The sequence below is a fragment of the Ammospiza caudacuta genome, chromosome 11 (assembly GCF_027887145.1).
Source record: "Ammospiza caudacuta isolate bAmmCau1 chromosome 11, bAmmCau1.pri, whole genome shotgun sequence".
NCBI classification, from domain to species: domain Eukaryota; kingdom Metazoa; phylum Chordata; class Aves; order Passeriformes; family Passerellidae; genus Ammospiza; species Ammospiza caudacuta.
In genome coordinates this window covers 18,954,038-18,974,611 of record NC_080603.1, presented here as the reverse complement: position 1 = coordinate 18,974,611, position 20,574 = coordinate 18,954,038, and the positions used below count along the sequence as shown (strand labels likewise).

The 20,574-nt window shown below is 60.7% G+C and overlaps 3 protein-coding genes across 3 annotated transcripts; all 3 read right to left on the bottom strand.

The window, feature by feature from the left end:
* Positions 1–3,359: 3,359 nt before the first annotated feature.
* Positions 3,360–7,783, bottom strand: CHRNG (cholinergic receptor nicotinic gamma subunit). The gene is made up of 12 exons (XM_058812383.1): positions 7,741–7,783; positions 7,220–7,356; positions 7,074–7,118; positions 6,753–6,862; positions 6,503–6,658; positions 6,180–6,277; positions 5,198–5,401; positions 4,794–4,908; positions 4,411–4,525; positions 3,888–4,092; positions 3,652–3,785; positions 3,360–3,576 (listed from the first exon to the last, which is right to left on the bottom strand). Exons 1-12 carry the CDS (start codon positions 7,781–7,783, stop codon positions 3,409–3,411), a joined length of 1,530 nt encoding a protein of 509 aa, XP_058668366.1. The 3' UTR covers positions 3,360–3,408.
* A 1,059-nt stretch (positions 7,784–8,842) lies between these two features.
* Positions 8,843–12,751, bottom strand: CHRND (cholinergic receptor nicotinic delta subunit). The gene is given in 14 exon segments (XM_058811862.1): positions 8,843–9,061; positions 9,147–9,265; positions 9,370–9,571; positions 9,761–9,875; positions 9,991–10,102; positions 10,425–10,625; positions 10,876–10,991; positions 11,188–11,343; positions 11,459–11,568; positions 11,659–11,703; positions 11,881–12,201; positions 12,203–12,293; positions 12,295–12,339; positions 12,705–12,751. Coding segments are annotated over 14 exon segments (1,863 nt in total). The 3' UTR covers positions 8,843–8,878.
* Positions 12,752–13,766: 1,015 nt separating this feature from the next.
* On the bottom strand, positions 13,767–20,137 carry PRSS56 (serine protease 56). The gene is made up of 17 exons (XM_058812512.1): positions 19,993–20,137; positions 19,094–19,255; positions 18,312–18,509; positions 17,758–17,811; positions 17,262–17,451; positions 17,055–17,163; positions 16,801–16,960; positions 16,520–16,662; positions 16,235–16,394; positions 15,962–16,150; positions 15,708–15,869; positions 15,500–15,563; positions 15,154–15,316; positions 14,594–14,747; positions 14,410–14,487; positions 14,052–14,158; positions 13,767–13,940 (listed from the first exon to the last, which is right to left on the bottom strand). Exons 1-17 carry the CDS (start codon positions 20,135–20,137, stop codon positions 13,767–13,769), a joined length of 2,412 nt encoding a protein of 803 aa, XP_058668495.1.
* Positions 20,138–20,574: the final 437 nt, after the last annotated feature.

Genomic DNA, 20,574 nt, shown 5'->3' with positions numbered 1-20,574 from the left:
GCCTGCTTCTTGTGTGCACTGGGGTTTTTAAGTCCCTGGCCACCTGGGAAACTGGGCCCCCAGTGGGTTTAGCAGAAGAGGGCGATGGCCCAGCCTGCTGCTCAGAGCTGCGTGACAGCTGTGACCAGAAGAGGGGCTGGGAGTGACCCCCTGTCCTCCGGGGTGAGCCTCAAATGATGGGCTGCTGCCTGGAAAGCCAGCATGGCTGCAATTTGGATGCCACGGAAACAATAGGAGCTAATTATTTCCTCTGATTCTGCTTGACTACAACACTAATTGTACTCATTAACAGCTCGAGCCTTTTCTCTTTTTCCTTGGGGAATCTCACAATTGCCTTTCATTTTTAATGGAGCCTTTGCCTTGGGCCCAGGAGGGGAGGCTGTGGCCAGTGATGGGGCACATCTCCTGCCCCGTGTGCTCTGTGCAGTCCCCCAGGAGAAGGGGCTGCTTGGGCCAATCTGCTCGTGACTGCAGAACCAGCAGCCCATGTCTGGGACAATTACCAGCCTTGGAGCCTGGGAGACATTCAGCCTCATGACTCCAATTGCAAATTCCTTGTCTTACTATTGAAGTCTAGATTGAAAGCAGCCAAGACTGGCAGAGAAAAGAGTTTAAAATATTCAGTCTTCTAAAGAGTTTGTGTTCTTCGTTGAGAGTGTCAGGCTGTCTCTAGGGACATTCCTTGCACTGACAGCAATGACTAAGTGCTCCCCATGGTCAGGCAGTTAGCACCTGGCTAGGCAGGGAGCAGGGCTTTTCCCCAAGCTCTAGGGGCATCCCTCTCTGTGTTTCTTGAGACCCATGGTCCTGTTCCTGCTTTTGGCACTTGTCACCAGCTCTCAACCAAATGCTCTTTTCCAGACACGGTTTGTTTTCCCTGCTGCGGGCAGGTACTACTATGGCTGCTACTTAAGATTCCTTTTAAATACAACTCTCCCCTGCTGCTCTCCAGTATTTGTTAGGGGGGATTTAGCTGTAATTGCATTTTGGCAGTCTAAGCAAAAATAGCCTTACAAGGCAGGGCTGAAATATTAGCTGCAGGTTCCCTTTATTCTCAGCACATTTAGCTTTTTGCAGATGACATCACTTAGTGCTTTATCCTGTTGTTGTGCCCAGCTGTGCGTCATGTCCACCTCTGTTATTTCATGTTCTCGCCCACTTCTCGCCTCTGATGCCCCTTGTCTAAGCTGGTGCTGATGAGTGCAGGCTTGCTATTAAATCTGAAAATGCTGTGGTCCTGCTGTGCTCGCCCTCAAATGCGCTTTGTGAGTGAGCTGTGGAAGAGCCCTTCCCAGGGAGGCTGTTCCTCTCCTCCCACTGCCCCCGTGGTTGAGATTTAGAGGAACTCAGCAGAGGTTCCTCTTGCTCAGCCTTGAAGAGAGTGAGCTGGCTGGGTGTGGAGTTTGTCCTCTTTAAGGCTACTTTTCCTGAAGTCAGGAAAAAAGCAGTGGTTGATCAGGGGGCCTTCTGTGGCCTGGAGGGGGATGAAGCCAGACTGGTTTTTGAGCTGGATGTTTGGTTTGTGGTCCTCTGCGTCCTACTAATGAGAATAGTGAAAACATCGGTATGAGGTTGTTTGGGAAGGGAAGGAGCTTCTGTTGAGCTCTAGAAAAAGGTTTCAGATCCTCTTCATTCGGGAAGGAAGCCTTTAGCCATGGGAGCACCAAATCTGCAGTGAGTCAAGACCTCTCCTGTTTTCATTATCCCAAAGGATTTGAACACCCTTCAACTTCACAACTTTATATCCCTCCAAAGTGGCCTTTGGGGAAACTGGAAGATCTTTGAGCCCTGAGGCTCAAAAGAGAGCATTCCCTTGAGTTCTTCTTTCCTAAAGGGATGCTGAACTGTGGTGGGCTCATGGGCCCTGGGTGACTTTGTCTACAGCTGGTCTGATGGGGGCTGATGGCTCTTCCCAGCCCATAGAGAGAAAAGAGTTCTCTCTGTGGAGGGGAGATGTTGCTTTGTCTTAGTGCTTCTTGATGGGCTGTGGGCACAGGAGGCTGATACTGGGCTGAGGAAGCTTTTCCTCTCACTTCACTCCCCCCATAACCTCAGAGGGACGTAATCCTGCAAGGCACATCTGCTGCCCAAGATCTGTGACATATAGCTCTTGCTTTTGTTCTTGTCTCTGGAATGATATACCACATAGTTCTCCTGAGAGCTCATAAAACCACTGCTTGGAGAGGGTGGAGAGTGTGATCTCAGTTATGTGCTCCTAGAAGGCTGGAAGAGCTCATCCGTTTCTACTTGTGCTGTATGGACATGCTGAGCCTGAGCTCACTGGAAGAAGCAGCATCTTCCCTAGAGTGGTAAGAAGTAGGTGACAGTACCTGGCCCTGGAGAAGGAAAAGCCACCTTGCAGAAAGCAGCAGCTGGCTGGCACAGCCCCGAGTGGTTCCGGGCCGTGACCAGGCTGCAGATGCCCTAGAAGTGATGTCTCAGCTGCTGTGTGTTTTCCTCCCTCCCCCATCGGTGCCCACGGTGCCCTCACCCCTGTCAGGCAGTGCCAGGGCAGTTGTGGGCAGTCACCAACTGGTTTTCTCCCAGCAGCAGCAGAGGCAGCCGGTGCTGGGACTGTGAGGCTGATGCATGTCCTGGAGCCAGGCGCAGGTGACATGAGCTGGGTCACAGAGGAGCAGATGCTGCTTGCCACCATTCCCAGGCTGACCTCTCTCATCTCCCCTGCCAGCAGGGACAAAGCCAGGGGGCCCCAGAGGTCACTGAGGGGCACAGGGGGATGCAGCATTGCTAGGATGGGGGAAGGGGCTGTGCTTGACAGAGATGATCCCATAGGGCAAGGAAGGCTGGTGGGGGAGGGAGTTGTGCTGATGTTCCCAGCAGGATGGATGCCATGGGACACACATCCCTGAGGGTGTTTGGGGGCCTGGTGACCCAGTCTTTCCACCTCAAGCTGCTTGCTAGGGATCAAGGGACAGCACTTCAGCTGTCCCCAGGATGCACAATCAGGGCATAAATTGAGGGAAGAATTAGCTGCCACCAATCCCACCCATGGCTCCATTGTTGCCCCAGAATGGGCAGCTGTAGCTGTGATTCCTGCCCCACTGCCATGAGAAGGATGACAGTATTCCCACTTGTCCTGGGTTGGAATTTGTAAATTTGCAGTGGGGTGATGTGGCTCTTGCTGCCAGCACTGCTGCATGGCCTGTTAGATGTCTGACTCTGCTCCAGTTTCCCCATGCTCATCCCACAGGACTCTGCAGCCTTAGAGGTGTGTGGCCAGCCTGCACAGGGTGCACATCCAGCCTCTGAGGTGGATGGGCATGGAGCAGAGATGCCATGGAGACTTGCAAGATTTGGGGGCTTTATTTCCACATTCAGCACAGCATGAGCACGCCATGTTCCTCCTTCCCCCATCTCCACCACTTGGCTGGTGGGCACCTGTGAGCATCACTGTGGCAGGTACTGCTTAGGGTCCCCAGGGAAGGGCAGGGCGGGTGCTTGGTTGAAGTGAGCCACGAGGAAGATTCCAACAGTGCCACACACAAAGAGAGAGGCCATGATGAAGAAGCAGACACGGTCGATCACCTGTCCCACCATCATCCACTCTTCGCTCTCCTGCCAGGCACAAGAAGGGTGAGGGCTGTGCCCACTGCCCCCCATGCAGATCCCGCTCCCCCAGCCCTGACTCACGCTGCTGAAGTCGTTCTGCTCCCGCGTGGCATTGGCGATGTAGTTGCAGGCATCCACGCAGGCGCGGATCTCAGGACCTGCCTCCTCCAGGCTCTGGCAGAAGTCCTGGGTGCTGCCACTCTCCAGACCACGTCCTGTGAGTAGCAGAGCCAGCACAGCGGGCACCAGCAAGCACTCAGCCACCTGGCACAAAGCCCAACCTCACAGGGAGGTCCCAACCCCCCGGGGTCACTCACCAATCTTCTCCAGCACGGTTTTCATCAGCCCATCTCTTTCCTTCTGCTTCTCAAAGAGCAGCTCGGTCCTGGCTTTCCAGAGCATGTACTCATCAGCTTTCACTATGAGCCCCAGGGAGCTGCGTCTGCGGATGGCTTGTGGAGGCCCTGGAGTCTCCTCTGGCACGGCCATGCCCAGGTAGCGGGGCAGGAGGTGCAGGAACACCTGGGCACAGTGTCACCTGTGGGGATCTGTCCCCCTCACACCGCCCAGAGCATCCAATGGGTGTGACTGGTTTCCCTGGCATTGTTTGGAGCATGGTGCTATTGGGCTGTTGGCACCTGCTGCTCCCCAGTGTTGGGAGTGGCTTGGTGGTACAGTCTGGTCACCCAGATGGGGACATCTGGGGCCTTCTCTTTGTGCCAGGACTTGCACTCAGAGGAAGGCATGCCTGCCACCTTACTCTGCAAGGGACATCGCCTTGATCCCCAAATACCCATCCCATTCCTCCTGTATAAAGGGTAGGGGGATGATGGCAGGTACCTGGCGCACTCTCTGGGACATGGAGTGAGTGTTGGGCGTTCTCAGGGAGACGTTGAGGACAATGACAGCATTCACCACAATCACCACTGTCACCACCATGAGGAAGGTCAGGTATCTGGGGAGGGGGCACAGAGCCTCAGTAGGGCTGCTGGGTCACAAGCCATGGTCGTGCAAGGTCCTTCTCTGTGCCCTCCTGCTGGCGGAAGCTGGTGACAGGCAGTGAAACACGGGCAAGTGGTAGCCCTGTGTCAGCCCCATCTGGGCTGGGGATTATTTCTGTACCAAGGTCCTGTCCCTGGGCACTGTCTGTTCCACAGCACCTGAGACCCTGCTGGCACAGTGTGACAAGAGGGCTGGCACCCCTATCCCAATGTGTCACTTACTTCCCGATGAGAGGCACGGCCTGGGAGGTCTCAGGCACCTTCTGGGCAATGAGGAAGAGGAAGACAGTCTGGGCCAGGAGAACATTGATGGAGACAGTGCATTTCTGCCCACCCGCTGCCAAGGAGGGGGAAAGGCAGAGTTTGGCACAGGGCAGTGCTGTGGGCATTGCCCTCCTAAGGCAAAAAAACCCCACCCAAAAGCTGAATTATACAGGCCCTGCCTTCAGGCATTAACTATTGGGATATCTAGAAATTTACACACTCCCCCCAATCCAAATACTACAGGAGTGGGTGAGAGATGATAATGATGGTCCCCAAGGACAGAGGGGATGAGGAGCCCTTCCTGGAGTGTTGCTGTCCCCTTGCACATCCCCATGCCCGCAGTGGGCACGGTCCCACTGTACCTTTGGCGGGCAGGAAGTAGACGAGCACACCCATGGCAGAGATGAGGACACAGGGCACGATGATGTTGATGATGTAGAAGAGTGGCTTGCGCTGGATGATGAGGTAGAAGATGACCTGCTGGTACTGGGTGTCATCTGGGGTGAAGTGCTCCGAGTTGATGATCTTCCGAGCAGGGCGGTGCTTGATGGCCCATTCACCATTCTCTGCATCGTGATGGTGCCAGGTGAGTGCCACTGTCCCTACAGGGTGCTGGGCCTCCAGCCCCCAAATCCAGGGAGGAAGGGGAGAACTGGTGATTGGCATGGGCCCCACTGGGCACCCAGGCTGTGCACAGCACTAGAGCCACTTGTGAGGGAGATGAGCACTGTGGAACGTGCCAGGGTGCCTGGGCAAAATACCCCAAAATACAGTTGGATGGGGCAGCTCGGCAGATATGGGGTACCTTTAACCCCTTAGGGGCTCCCAGGCTACAGCTGTGGGGCTGGGGTGCCCCCATCTCCCCATTGCCACAGTGCCACAGAGGGAAGCCAAGCATGACAAGGGTGACAGCGCACTGCTCGCTCGTGCTCTCCGTGGGAGTGATAGATTTTTTCCCAGTCAGGATCGCAACTCAGGCCGGTAATGAAAAAATAAATCTCGCTGCCCAAAAAGCATTTTGTTCCTTCAATATGCAATTAAAATGTGATGGAAAACGTCATTGTTTGGCCATGACAGCTACGTTCCCAGCATCAATCAAGCTTGCAGGAGCGGTGCTCTCCGGCAGCAGCTGCCAGGCTGCAAGAGCCCCGAGCTGGGGGGGTTAGAAAAACAAATCTCTCCCACACTCCCGCTTCCACTAATAACTTAAGTGCCCATGTAATGGTGGGAGCTGCTAATAGTCCCTGAAGCGCTGCTTTTGGCAGCCAGCAGTGTAGCAGCAGACCTGCTGGATGTCCCCTGTGGTGGGATACCCTTGTGCAGTGGCTGTGGCTGCAGCATTACCTGTGAAAGCCTCGGGGTCGATAAAGATCCACTCCACAGTCTGGCCATCCTCCACTGTCAGCAGCAGGTTGATTTCATTGGCACTGTACGTCTGGGACCTGGAGGGAGACAAGGTGGTGAGACAGGCTGGCATGCAGCAAGCTGGATGGGCAAGGGGTGCCAGTGTGGCACCTCCAGCTCTTCCTTAGGGTGCTTGGCTTGTCCCTGGTGCCTCCTGCTAAGTGGCAGGGAATAGACAGGTGGCACTTATCTCCCCAGGAGTAAAGTGCATCCCACGCTAATCCCTGTGTCCCAGGAGGAGCTGCCATGATGCCCACACTCACTGGAAGACCATGGTGCAGTTCTGCCAGTCGAAGGGGAAGTAGGTGACGTGGATAACGCAGACGCTGCGGTAGATGGCCGGGGGCAGCCAGTAGATGCTGCCATCAGGGGACACCAGCACGTTGGTGTAGAGCGTGATTTCAAATGTCCCATCAATGCTGGGGGGGAAAAGATGGGCTCAGCCCCAAACTATGCCTGGGGGGCAGCTGCCAGCCCTATGTGGGGACATGTCCCCATTGCCCTGTCACCTACTTGTTCTCCAGGACGATGTCTGGCAGCCAGACCATGGTGGAGGGCACCCGCAGCAGCTGGATGTTGTCGTATTTCTCGGGGTCCCAGCTCAGACGATAATCAGACCATTGCTGGGAGAAGGAGGGATGAGGAGGAGGGGCCATGCAGCCCCCCAGGATGAAAGAGATTGTGAGCTGCCTGTGCTAGGCTGCCCACAAAATGGGCTCATTTGGGGGTGTCCACAAAAGAGGGTGCAGGTTCCAGTGCCAGCCCCTCATGGGGTGCCACCCTGACATGCAAACAGAGCTGGGCATGATCCTGCCTAGAGGGGAGGGGTCTCACCATCTCTATCCAGACATTGGTGGTGAGGGTCTCCTCCCGTTCATTCTGGTCGGGAAGGAATGAGGGAGATGGCTTTAGTGCCCTGACTTCTGCCCCACAAGTGGGGGCAAATTCCCCCCTCCCCACCCCCGGGGGAGGTCTCTCACCAGGGAGATGAGGTTGGTGAGGGTGAGCTTGAGGGAGACATCGATGATCTCATCCCCCCGGGCCGGGCGCAGTTGTGGATTGTAGTTGGACATGAGGTCCTGGAACAGCTTTTCCTCCTGGTTCCTGCAGCTCACACCTGGGAGGGCACACGCCTTGTGACACCCCGGGGGAGGGCAGCAGGGTCACTGATGGCCCCCAGACCTGACGTGTCGAGAGGGGAGGCACAGGGGTGGGTGCACGGGAAAGGGATGCCCGGGCGTGCGCTGCTGCGGGTGTGTGCGCTCTGCCCCGCGATTCCGGCAGTCCCGCCGGTGCCCAGGCAGGGGCTGTGTGCCCGGCCCACCCTCACCCAGCTCACCTGGGCACCTCTCCTGGCCAGGACACGGGGGCAGTGGGCTGCCAGCACAGGGACAGCCCAGTGCCAGCCTGGCGCTGGACTCCCAGGGGTGACAAACCCCAGGTGCAAAGGTGGGGATGATCAAGTGCCCTCCAGGCCTCCCCCTGGCCGGGCAGCTCTTACCTGCCAGGGTGCAGAGGACGAGCAGGAGGCCGTGGCCGCGCATGGCGGTGCCGTGGGCGCAGGGGCTGCGGCTCCGCTGACGCGCTCTGGCCCCGCTGTCCCGGCGCCCGCTGGGACAGGACAGCTGTCCCCTGCCACCGTCAGCTGTTCCCAGCAGCCACGGGGGCCCGGGAGGGACGGGTGAGCACCCACTGCCCCCACTGGTGCGGAGATGCCAGAAGCTGGGAAGCTCCTCTGGCATTTTGTGCTGGAGAGGTTGGGACTGGGGCAAGGGGCAAAACGAGCTCTGTGCCGTGGGTTCCCCGTGTCCCCCATAAAGGGGTGCATCTCCCCTCAGGTAATGGGAAAGGGGTGCCCCCTGCCAGCTCGTCCTGTGCCTGCCATGGCAGAGGCTGCCCCCAGAATACAGGGTGGGGAAGGGGCAGGCAAGTCCCATCACATCAGCCTGGGGAGTGATGCCCCCTCAGGGCTTCAAATCCCTCCAGCCCCTTTGCGTAGGACGGTCATAGAGAGGGGGATGGGGGCATGGGAATGTGGTGAGATTCCTGGCTCAGTGGAGAGGATGTGACAGCTGTCCTGGGCCACTGCCAGTTGGGGGACATCAGAGGTGTCCCCTGAAACCAGAGCCCTGAAATGCCACTGCTGAGCTGGGGAAGGAGACGCCTGTCTGGGGCCCTGCCTTGCACTGTGGGATGGGCTGTGCTGGGGGGACACTGTGGGGCCAGATGGGGGATCATGGGGGCAGGGGAGAAATGTGGGCACTGATGGCATCTCTGCCAGCTGCAGTGGGTCTGCAGGGGATGGTGCCATGCTGGGGGGCCAACTCCTTCCCCAGCCCATCCTGCCCCAAGGGCCCAGCCCACCGGGGCAGCAGGGCCAGTACCACCACACCCCTTTTGGCCACAGCTGGGGTCCACCACACTCAGGACATCCAACAACTTTGGCGTCCTGGCATTCTTTCCACCTCCCCAGCCCCATTCCCTGTGTGGGCATCACCCTCCCCAGGACACACACAGTGTTCAGGTTGGGCATCATGCCCATTGGGGCACACCGAGGGCAGCCACCAGTTCAAGAAGTTTTATTTTCCCAAACCAAGACAGGTGGAGGAGAGGCTGGCACATGGGATCCCCACGGCCCCCTAGATGAAGCGCTTGTTCTCCTCCCGGTAGTCGTAGGGGTCTCCGGCAAAGGGCAGTGGTGGTGGGTGGTTGTAGATGCCCATGAGGAAGATCCATAGGGTGCCCACCACCAGTGTGGGGGTGATGAGGAAGAAGCACAGGCGGTCCAGGGTCCGGGCCACGCAGTTCCAGTTGTCGATCTCCTGTGGAGAGAGCCAGGAGCCAGGCAGTGCGGGGGCACAGGGGGCACAGGGAGTTCCCCTGCCCTCCCAGTGCCCACGTCCCCACCTCATTGTAGCTGTTTTCATCCCTCATGTGCTTGACTATGTAGTTGGCATTGTCGATGACAGGTTTGAGGTGCTCATAGGGCTGCTCCTCGCCTGAGTCCATGCCCAGGGGCACCAAGCCTGAGGATGAGAGGGGGTGGTGAGATGGGCCCCAAAGGGCTGCCAGCCCCTGAGACCCAGCCCCGCCACCCTTCCCCTATCCCCGCCGAGGGGCCACGGCTCACGGGCCGGGGTGATGCGGCTGGTGAGCCCGTGCCGCTCCGACTGCTTCTCGAACATGAGCTCGCTGCGGGACTTGACGCTGAAGTATTCCTCTGCCTTGGCGATGTAGCCGGCCGAGCTGCAGCGCCGGATGCAGGGGGCGCCCGGCGGGCTCTCGCTCGGCTGTGCCATGCCCAGCAGCCGGGGCAGGCTCTCCAGGAAGACCTGGGACACAGGAGGGAGTGTCATGTCCCTTGGCCACCTCCCCAGTGTGTTGCTGCCTTGTCCCCACTTTCTGCCCACAAACTCCATCTGGAGTGCAATGCCAGGGCCCTGCTGTCCCATGCCCTCTGTGGGGTACAGTGTGACCCTTGCACCCCACATTGCGCCCACCCCAGCCCACAGCCTACTCACCTCTCTGACCCAGTCAGACATGATGTGCGTGCTGGGGGTGCGGAAGTGGAAGTTGAGGACTACGACGGAGATGATTACCACAGCTGTCACCAGAAGCATGATAAAAAGCAGGTACCTGGGAGGGAGCATGGTCTTGGAGCTGGCATTGCCGCAGGGACTGGGCACAGGCAGAGCTGGCACCAAGGGACTCCACAATGTCCCCTCTGCACTCAGTAGTGCCCAGGACTCACTTGCCGATGAGGGGGATGGCATGGGAAGTGGCAGGCAGGCGCTGGGAGATCAGCAGGAGGAAGACAGACTGGGCCAGGAGCACTGAGATTACCAGGGTCATCTTCTCACCACCTGGAGAACAGGTAAGCTCAGGGCAAACCTTGCCCCAGGTACCTCTAGCAGAGTCCCCAGTGCCAGGGCTGCCCTTCCCGTGACCCACGACACAGTGCCCCATAAGGGGTTTTCTGTTATGGGTCCCATATTGGATATCCTGTGCCCAAGTGCATCTCTGCCAGGATGCCTGGCTGGGGTGATGGTGTTCTACATGGGACAGTCCAGTTCTAGGATGTCCTCATGTTGGGCATTGGGGTGTTGCCTGGTGCAGGTGTGGGACACAGAGGTGCCCATGGATGTGACTCCTATTACTGGCACAAGTGCCACAGGGCTCACTCACTGTCGGCGGGCAGGTAGAAGACGAGGATGACCATGAAGGCGATGAGGATGCAGGGTATGACGATGTTGATGACGTAGAAGAGCGGCTTGCGTTTGATGATGAGGTAGAAAGTGATGTCCTGGTGCTCACTGGTGTCCGGGGGGATGTCAGGGTAGATGTTCTTGCGGGCTGGGCGGTGGATGATTTCCCATTCTCCATTCTCTGCCAGGGCACAGGGGACAGCACACGGCATGGGGGACACCGGCCATGGCTGTCCTCACCAGGTCCCCTAGCACCATCTCCCCCCTCAGGGTGTGGAGAGCATTCCAAATGGAATGAGTGCCAGGATGCCAAAGCCCCAGGTAGTGAAGTTTCTCCATGGCAGTGTGCACCCACTCCAGAATGCCCCCCTGTCCCTGACCTTTACAGGTGTCCCACTGCCACAGGGCATGGCAGAGAGCACCACCATTACCTGTGAAGCCTTCGGGGTCGATGATGATCCACTCCACTGGGTAAGACCTCCCTGTGTCTGGGTCACTGTCTGTCTTCAAGTGTATGTTGATCTCCAGGGCACTGTATGCCAGCGACCTGGACCACAGCCAGGGGGTCAGACAGTGAGGGGCTGCTGGGTACCCACCACCCAACCCACCCTGACCTCCAGCGTGGTGGACTTAGGCCATCAAGTCACCTACAGACCCCCGCCTTGCTGCACCTCAACAGCAAGGGGAGGCGCTGGCAGCAGCAAGATACAGCCACACTGCTGCCCTGACCCAGCCAGCAGCACCTGAATCTGAGGGAGCAGTTCTGCCAGTCAAAGGGGAAGAAGTCCACGTTGATGAGGCAGGTGCTGCGGAAGATGGCGGGGGGCAGCCAGTAGACGTAGCCCGTGTCGTAGATGAGGACGTTGCAGTAGTAGGCAACCTCGAAGAGCCCATCATTGCTGTGCCAGCAGGGACACAAGGTTATGGCACGGCTGGGAAGGGGCCAGGGGAGTCCTGGATATGCACTAGGAACAGTTCAGAAGGATTGGGAGGGGAAATTAAGGCACAGCTCACTTGTTCTCCAGGACTATCTCTGGCAGCCACAGCATATCTGGCGGCAGGCGGAGCACCTCAACGCCCCCAAACTCAGACTTGTTCCACTGCAGGCGGTAATCGGTCCAGCCCTGGAGGGGAGGATCCTCAGGTCACCCCCTCACCATGCTGGGCCACCCCATGGTGGCACAACTGATGCTGTGGCACCTGTCCCTACTCACGTGCTCAAGCCATACGTTGGTGGTGAGCGTCTCGTCCACCTCTTTCTGCAAACAGCAACATGGGGCAGTGAGATGCCAGGGTGTCCCTCCAGCCCAGAACCCCCAACCCTCACCAGCCAGGGCTGGGACAGCAGCCTCAGGGTTCCCCACCATGCAATCAGCCCTAGGGGTGAGGCATGGCTGGGGGACACCCCACAGTGGGCCCTGCGCACCGGAGCTCACCAGTGAGATTAGGTTGGAGAGGGTGAGGGCCAGGTAGACGTCCACAACCTCATCAGTGGAGACCACAGGGCGCAGCTCTTTGTCATAGCCCTTCTCCTCAAAGAGGTGGTGGATGAGCCGCTCCTCGTGGTTCACACAGAGCCCACCTGGGGGTGTGGGGTCAGGCAAACCAGGGGGCTCAGGGGTTACTGGGCCCTAGGGATGCTCAGCAGGGGCAGGGTGGTGTAAGAATAGAGGGGAGAAGAACAGGCCAGGACACTGCATGCCTGTGCTGCATGGGAGAACAGACATGGACGTGCAGGAATGACAGACACGCGGGAGCACATGGTCACACATGGTCACACGGGACAAGGACGTGGGCACAGACACAGAGGGACACACAGACACAAACCCAGCACAGAGAGGGACACAGACACGAGATGTTTGGATATAGACATGGTGGAGCTGTGCCCATAGGGGCTGTACACACAGAACACACGTGGACTCATGGACACAGACCCAGAGTGTGCAGGGACACGTGGTGATAGATTCGGCACAGACAGACACAGGGACACATGGACACAATGACATGGTGCACTGACAGCACATAGCCAGGGTAGGGACATGGCTGTGGGAGGCACAGCCAGGAAAGAAGCACAAAGTACACGCCATGAGCAGACTCTGCCAGGTAATACCCAAAATGCAGCCCTGGGGACCCTGGTGCCCAGTTTGGACCCTGCCGCCATCATCCCCCACCAACCCCATCAAGGGGGCCCATAACCCCCTGGGCACCCCATGCAGCAGAGCAACAGGGCACCCCATGACCCAGCCCCTGCTCACCCGACAGCATCAGTGCCCCGAGCAGGGCCAGCTGCTGCAGCAGGCTCCCCATGCCGTGCCCGCGGTGCCCTCACGCCGTGCCAGGCCCTGGCTGCTCCCCTGCCTGGCCTGGCTGAGCGGATGTCCGGCTGCCGGAGGGCTGGGAGATGGATGGTGCCAGGTGCTGAGGGGGAAGGGTGCCGGCACCAGAGAGCTGCTCCAGCCCCTCTCTTCCGGCTCCCCACGTGCAGGGAAGGGGAGATGGGCAGGCACAGCTGCCCCTGCTGGCCCCACGGTGTCACCCTGAGCCTGGGCACTGCAGCACAGGCACTGCTGGGCACACGGAGCAGCCATCCCTGCCCTGCTGCTCAGCAGTCCCAGTGATGCTGCTCGGAGTGGCAGGGTCCCCACAGCACAATCCCCACTGATGCCCAAGCCCAAGGCTGGCACCCACCACTGACCACTGATCCCGGGCGCACTCGGCCCCTGCATCGGGAGGTTTCATATGGGTCCTGGAGGGTGTCACCAGGATGAGCACCAGAGCTGTGCTATGGGTGCTGCAAGGACAGGAGGGTGTCTGACCCCTGGGGAAGGGGCTGGGGGGTATCTGCCAGGGTGGGCATAGCAGGAACCAAGGCTGGAGGCATCACTTCACAGTACAAGAGGGATAGGGAGGGGCCCCTGAAAAGTGCCTCCACTGTCACCCAGTTCACCAGCACTGTCTGGCACAGCACTTGCTTCACATTCACCAGCTACTGGAAAATAGAGCCCTTCTTTATTGAAAAATAAAACTTCTCTGTACAAATAAATAACAGCTCAGGTGCTTCTGGGGAAGATGGGGTGAGGGTGGGCTTGCCAAGGTGGGGGTTCCAGGGGCGAGGAGGACTGTGATTCCTGGATGAGATGCCTCAGGTACCCACCAGGGCCCTGTTGCCCTGGAGAAGTAAGGAAGTGCGGGTAGGAAGAGAGACTGAGGTACAACTGGGGAGAAAGGGGTGGAAGAGCCTAAGACTGGGAGTGGAGTGAGTTTGAAGGACACAAGGGACACCTGCCCCAGTGCCCTTTCCCCATGCCAGCACACTGCCCCTTTAGGTTTTCAGCGCTTCAAGTGCCAGAGCGACGAGGCCAGGCATGCTACGGGCCAGTGTGTCACTGTCCAGCCCCACAAGGCCAGTGAAGGCCGTGGGGCGGCCCCCCACAGTGGCCCGAACCTGTGCCCGGTACAGTCCCTTGGTGTTTTTGGAGCCCAGGTCCACCAGGATCTGTGGGGAGACAACAGCACCATGAGGGCCAGGGGAGCCACGGGCAGAGCGGAACAGTGGCACTGCCTGGGGGGATGGCACTGCCTGGCTGCCAGGGTGTGTGGCACTCACCTCTTGGAAGGTCATGGCCAGCTGTGCCTCGGGCACGCGCAGCACCCAGGCGTACAGGTCCCGCACCGCGCCCACCTGCGCCGCCGACGCGTTGAGGCCAGGGCAGGCTGCACCCCCAGACAGGCAGCACAGACATGGAGGGGACATCAGGGGTCAATGGTGGGGGCACCGTTCTGCTGCCCACCTCAGGGAGGAGCACCCTTGCTCTGGGGACACCAGGGGGGCACGGGCAGAGGGGGGGAATATGGCAAAGACTGTCCCACTGAAATGGGACAGCCCTGAGACAGGGGCGCAAGGCTGGGCTTGTCACCGTTCCCATGGTGATACCTTGCACCCCGTGGTATCTGTGAGAGCTTACCTCTGCCCATGGCTCCCTCCTCCTCCTCTTCCTCCTCCACCCTGGGCAGCTCCGTGGGCAGCTCCCGTTTCTCCCTCCCTGCCACCGAGAGAGGTGTAAAACGCCAGCAACACTGGCTGGGCACAGAGCCGGTGGGTGGATGGACACCCTGCTGCCCCATTGCCCCCAGTCCCTCCAGGCTCACGGGGTTCGTGGCTTGGCACAGGGGTCCCTGCCAGCTCTCCAGATGCCCATTGTGGCTCCATGGCTTCCAGGGTGGTGCCAAAGTCCAACTCTGCCCGCAGCTGGGTGACGAAGGCTCGTCCCTGTGCCACCATCTCCTCCACCACATCCTCACCCTGACGAAGGGAAGAGTGGGACAGGATGGGTGATGGGGCACCCACAGGGCACCGTTGGGCACAGCCACGTGCACGGGGGCAGAGTGCAGGGCATGGGTGTGCTGGTGTCAGACAGGGCACTGGTGACATGTAAGTGCTTTGTGGCTGTGTTGGGTCAGACCCTAAGCTGCAGGGCCAGAGCCATGGCTGGCTCTGCACTGGCTGGACTCGGAGCACTGGTTTATTTGGGGAGGGTGAGATGCCCATTCTCTGGTGGCAAAGTGAGAGATGCCACTTCTGCAGCTGCACAGAGGACAATGGACCCAAGGAATGCCAGGAGGGGACACAGGGGAACTGAAGGGGTTTGGTCCCTGGTGGCCCAGTCACAAGAGGACAGGGGTCCCCCAGCCTGTCCCTCCCCACATACCTGCAGGAAGAGCTGCATCTCCCCGGAGAGCTGCTCCCTGTCCCGTGCTGTCACCAGGTGGCTGCCCCCTGCCACAGTCTTCAGGGCCTCCACCCAGTCCTGCAGCTGGGGTCCCACTACCCCAAAAAGCTCTGCAAAGGGGGGCAGCCGCCTGCCCCCCCACCTGGAAGCACAATGGGATGAGCTCAGACTGGGTGGGCAGTGCCACCCTCTGCACCCCACCTCGGCACCCTGGGGGAGTGCCCTCGCAGCAGCAGGAACAGGATCCCAGGCTGTCCCCAAAATGCCACGTCAGTGCCCACCACCATCTCTTCAGCCCCTCAGCCTGTGGCCCACCATGCCTCACCTCCTGAGGGGTCTCTGGGGTCCCACTGCTGTGGGGCTGGATTGGGACCCTGCCACAGCCAGGCCTGTGGGGACAAGAAAAGGACAGGACAAAGGATAGAGGAGCCCTGTTGGGAAGCCAGGGCAGGCTGCTGGTGCTCCAAGAACCAGCACAGGGGAGACTGAGGGGACCCCAAGGGGGCATGGGGTGGTCCAGCCTGGGACAGTACCTGGGGCATCCCTGCGGACACGGGGAGGGAAGAAGTGCCTGTAGATCTTGCCCAGGAGCTGGGGCAGAGTGCGGGTGAGGAAGGAGAAGTCAAACTGGTTTCGGATGAAGTCCCCAGCCTGGTGCAAGAGATCCACCAAGGTCTGGGCATAGGAGTGCAGCTCTGTGGGCGTAGAGGGAGAGACGTGACCCTGGCCCCATGCCAGAAATGGGGTCCCTCCCTACACCCTAGCCCTGGCACAGCCCCCAGCTCACCACATCGCCTCGTCCTGGCATGGCAGGTGTCCTCAGCCAGACGGGCACAGGTGGCCTTGCCCTGAGGAGCCCGACAGGAGCCGGCGTAGAAGGCGCAGAGGCGGGCGCGCTCCGGGGGCTGCTGCTCGGGGGGCAGCTGTGCCACGGCCAGCAGGTCGAAGCAGCTCGGCTCTCGGCTGCCAGGGGCAGCTGTGAGAGAACCGGCGCTGCCATGAGTGCTGAAAATCCCCTGGGCATCTCCGAGCCCCCTGCAGTGCAGCCAGGAGCACTCACAGTCCATCTGGAGACTCAGCCAGTCCGTGAAGGCGGTGACACGCGTGTAGACTCCTGGTTTGCCCTGCTCGCCGCAGCCATCACCCCACGACGTGATGCCGTAGAGGACAAAGTGGTGCGAAGTGGGGTCCTCACATGCCAGCGGCCCCCCTGAGTCACCCTGCGGGGGAAATGCCGGTGCACCAGGCTGGGCTGGGACCCCAGCCATACTGACGGGCTGTGTACGTGCCCAGCACTGAGTGAGGGATTTTTGAGATGCTGTTAGTCCCTCAGGCACGGTGTTACCTGGCAGGAGTCGATGCCTCCAGACAAATACCCAGCACAGAACATGGCACTGGTGAGAAGCTCCTTGCCCAGGGCACCTCGGCACGTCTCCTGGCTGAGCAGGGGCACCTGTGCCTCCATCACCACGTCGGCTGCTGGTCCCTCTGCCAGGCAAGGCACCCATTATGGGGTGCTCTGTGTCCTGACATCTCCCTCTCTTTCACATCCCCCTGCCCTGCCTGGGTGCGCTGGGCTGGGCACCAGAGAGGGCACAGAGGGGAACACCCCACGGAGTCTCTTACCTTCATAGAGGGAGCCCCAGCCCGCGATGTAGCAGGGGGTGCCGGGGCTGGGCTCCTCGGAGCCGCTGGGAAGGCACACGGGGCTGACGGTGGGTGACGGCGCCAGCGGCACTGCCAGCTCCAGCAGCGCCAGGTCCCCGTGGAACGTCTTGGGGTTAAACTGGAAGGAGGTGTGTCGATGTCGGTGTGGGGATGTCGGTGTGGGCCCCTGGGGCATGCACTGCGAGGTGGGGGTGGGACCCAGCTCCACCGACCTTAGGGTGAGGCAGGATGCGCCGGATGGGCACTGCCCGCTTGCCCGCTCCCGGCTTGCCCAGCTCGTGGTCGCCCACCACCACTGTCCAGGCCAGCTCGTTCCGGTTCCTGGCGGGGTGGGAGGCAGCCGGTTGCAGGGGTGATGGTGCCTCCCCGTGCCCGCCTCCGCAGGGCATCATCCCCGCACTGCCATGCCCGCACCGTACCCGCCAAAGCAGTGTGCCGCCGTGAGGACCCAGGAGCGCCCCACGAGCACCCCTCCGCACATCAGCTCCCCGTGCAGCCGCACCGACACCAGCCAGGGCCAGGCGCCCCGCGGGGCCACGCTGCCGCCCATGATCCGGCCCCGGGGGGCTGTGCCGTTGGCTTGCGGGACCCCGCGGCGCCCGCAGCTCCCTGGGGGACAGAGTCGCGATGAGGGGAGCGTCCTGCTGGCCGGCTGCTGGACACCGCGTCTCCCAGGTGGGCTCGGGTGGCCGGGGACGGCCGCGGCAGGTGGAGGGGGTGGCGGGACACGAGGCGCGTCGGGCGCGCTGTCAAGCCTCATCGTGCTCACGGAGGCGAGCGGGCGGAGGGCCGGGGGCACCCCGCAGCCCGGCAGCTGCCGACGCTAACCTCTGCCCCCCGGCCCAGCAGGCAGCCGGGGGCGCCCCCGGCGTGCTGGGGGGGCGGCGTGGGCACGGCGGGGCCGCCCCGGCTCACCTGGCATTGTCGCCTCCGCTGCTGCGTCAGGACTCGGGGCTGCGGCCACCGTCTCTGCAGGGACAGGCTGTCATGGCATGTGGGGACACTCCCCCCCGATGTCACCACCACAGTCCTGCTGTCCTCAAGCTCCAGTTCCCTTCCGCGCCCCCAGACCCCCATCAGCCCGAACAAACATCCTTGTACCACCCCAGGGAGTGCTCATCACCCCCAGTGACTCAGTATCCCCACCTCCCCTTGCCCACTTCTCCCGCCGCTGATTGCTCATTGCCCCTCAGTGTCCCAGCCCAGCCCAATTTGCTCATCGCTCCAAATACCTCCATCCCCGAAATCTCCAATTTCCTTCCCAGATCCATCTCCCAGCCTTCCATCCCACCAGAGATCCCTTACCACTCTACCATACCCTCACCTCCACCATCTCCCCACTCCATCCCAACACCCTCTGTCACCCCAGCACCCCATATCCCTTCCAAGCATCCCCTGGGGATACCCCATTTGTTATTGTAAGGTCTCCCATGTCTGGGAGGAGCCGGGGGGTGCGGGTGCCCACTCACGGCACTCCTGGAGGCGGCGTTGGCAGAGCTGGGCGCTGAGCGGGGCGCAGGTGTGCAGGGCGCCCTCGGGGGGGCACAGGCGCTGGTAGGGGGCACAGGCCTGGCTCAGCGCCCGGTTGCGCTGGGGCAGCTCGGGCAGTGCCTGGGCATCCAGCAGGGCCTGGCAGCTGGGGGGCATGGCAGGAGGCACAGCTGGCGCTGCAAGGACAGCAGGGCTGTGGGCATCGCCGTGTCCTCCCTGTGCTCCTCTGCCCAGGCCAACCCCGTCTCTGCTTTGGGATGGATGGGAAGGGAGCATGATAGGCTGTGGAGTCAGCATGTTTTGGTAGGGTCTTCTGGGTACTGGGGTACGTTTTTGGGGTGAATATGTGAAAAGTTCACAAGGGATCAGAAAATGATTTGGATAGGGCTCCAGGTGATTGGGTAAGATTTAGATACAATGGGAACTGCTTGGGCAGGCTCATTAGCAGTTAGGGATATATTTCAGGAGTCAGGGTGCTGTTTTGGTAAAAGCCTGTAAATTAAGCCTATAGGGGATGAGTATGGTTTGGGTAAAATCTTGGGGTATCATTTTGGTAGGATTTCTAGGGGATTATGTAGGCATCCAAATATTAGGGTAGAGTCTCCAGGCATGGATGCAGGTTTTGGTAGGATCTTCTGGGCATGGGCTGGTGTTTGGATAGGACCCTTGGGCTGCATTTGGCTGGGGATCCTGACTCCTGTTTGGGTAGGGTCTCCTGGGGACAGGGCAGGGCAGTGGGGGCAATGGAGTCATGACTCACGTGGGCAGCGGCCGGTGCTGTTGGCACAGGGTGGGAAGAGGCAGGGGGCACAGAGCCCGCAGGCGCCGCGCTGCCGCTGCTGCTCGGACAGCGCCCGCTCCAGGGCCAGCAGGGCGCTCCTCAGGGCCGCCTCCAGCACCAGCGTCCCCCGGCTTGACAGCGCTGGTGGGTGCACACAGGGGGCTCAGACCCCCAGAGCCCCCACTGCTGCCCCCCACCCAGCCACGGGGTGTCCCCAGCCCGCCTGGTGCCTGCGCCCTGGTATTGCCACAGCAGGTGTCAGGCTGGGCATGGCCTGTCACCCTCTGCCTACAGTGACAGCCACCAGTGTCGCCTCACTGCTGGAGCTGGCACACGCACACCTGGGTGTTTGCCCAGGTCTCTGTGTTCCTGTTTTACATGGAGACAGGGTGCGAGCCCAGGCAGGTGTGCTCACGTGTACCTCTGTGCACACTTTTGAGTGCACACTTGTTGTACCAGGGTCCGTGTGCCCGTGTCTGCATGTTCCTGCAAGTGCCCATGTGTTTGCAGTCCTGTGCCTGTCCTATGTGTGCGTGCCCCCGTGTGCCCCTATCTGTGACCACCTGTACCCATGCAGAGCCACCTTCCATGCCCTGGCAGATTGTGCCCTGGAAGTGGCACAGCGCTGGTGCTGCAGGGCATAAACCACAGCACTCCCTGCACCCCCTGTGTCCCCTAGTGCCACTGGCAGCACTTGACGCTCAGTCCAGGCAGCACAGACATGCCCCGGGTTTTAGGGGGTTTTGACAAGGACCTGGCCATCCTGCTTGTGCTGCCACCCTACCTGAGAGTGAACCCAAGGGTCCCATCTTCTACAGCTACCCCATCTGCCGCCAGACTCTCCCGCAAAGAGACCCCCGTCCCTGTGCCCCACTGACCTTGCAGGATGCTGGCCGGCATGGGGTACAGCCTCTGGCCCACGGGAGCCCCCCCCACCAGCTGCAGCAGCGGCAGCAGAAGCACGGGGGGGACCAGCCGGACCCCGAGAAGACCGTCCCGTGTCCTCTTCCCTTTTTGCTCCATCCCCGGGCGGGCAAAGGGGGGCAGGCGGGGGGAACCCCCGAAATGCCCGAGGCAGGCAAGGAGGGATGGATATATACGGTGCCCCCCGGGCGGTGGGAGGAGAGAGGGGCCGGGGGAGCACAAACAGGCGAGTTCATTAATGTCGCGCCAAGATGCCAGCTCGGGGCGGGGGGCGCGGGGGGGGCGCAGCCGGGGCCTCAATGCCGCCTTTGTTCGACGAGGCCTCCGGGCGGGCAGCATCAGACGGGCGCTGCGCTCCGGCGCTGCCCGCGGCCCTTGATCATTTTCACGCCAAGCCCTGGCCGCGCCACCCTCCCTGCTGCGGGCCCCGGGCGGGTGGGAACGCACCGGCAGCTGCGGGCGCGGGGGGCCCGGGCTGGGCGTGGGAGCCCCGCCGGCGGTTTCAAAGGCGGCAGCGGGCCGAGAGCGGCCGAGCG

Coding starts and splice junctions, on each gene's coding strand:
- CHRNG (XM_058812383.1), bottom strand. CDS start 7,783: ATGCGCGGCCACGGCCTCCTGCTCGTCCTCTGCACCCTGGCAG. Junction 4,526..4,793: donor GCCGTGCCTCTCATCGGGAA/GTAAGTGACACA, acceptor CCCCCTCCCCAG/ATACCTGACCTTCCTCATGG. Junction 3,577..3,651: donor AGCAGAACGACTTCAGCAGC/GTGAGTCAGGGC, acceptor TGTGCCTGGCAG/GAGAGCGAAGAGTGGATGAT.
- PRSS56 (XM_058812512.1), bottom strand. CDS start 20,137: ATGGAGCAAAAAGGGAAGAGGACACGGGACGGTCTTCTCGGGGTCCGG. Junction 15,564..15,707: donor TGTCCGCAGGGATGCCCCAG/GTACTGTCCCAG, acceptor TTGTCCCCACAG/GCCTGGCTGTGGCAGGGTCC. Junction 14,159..14,409: donor GGAGGGAGCCATGGGCAGAG/GTAAGCTCTCAC, acceptor CTGGGGGTGCAG/CCTGCCCTGGCCTCAACGCG.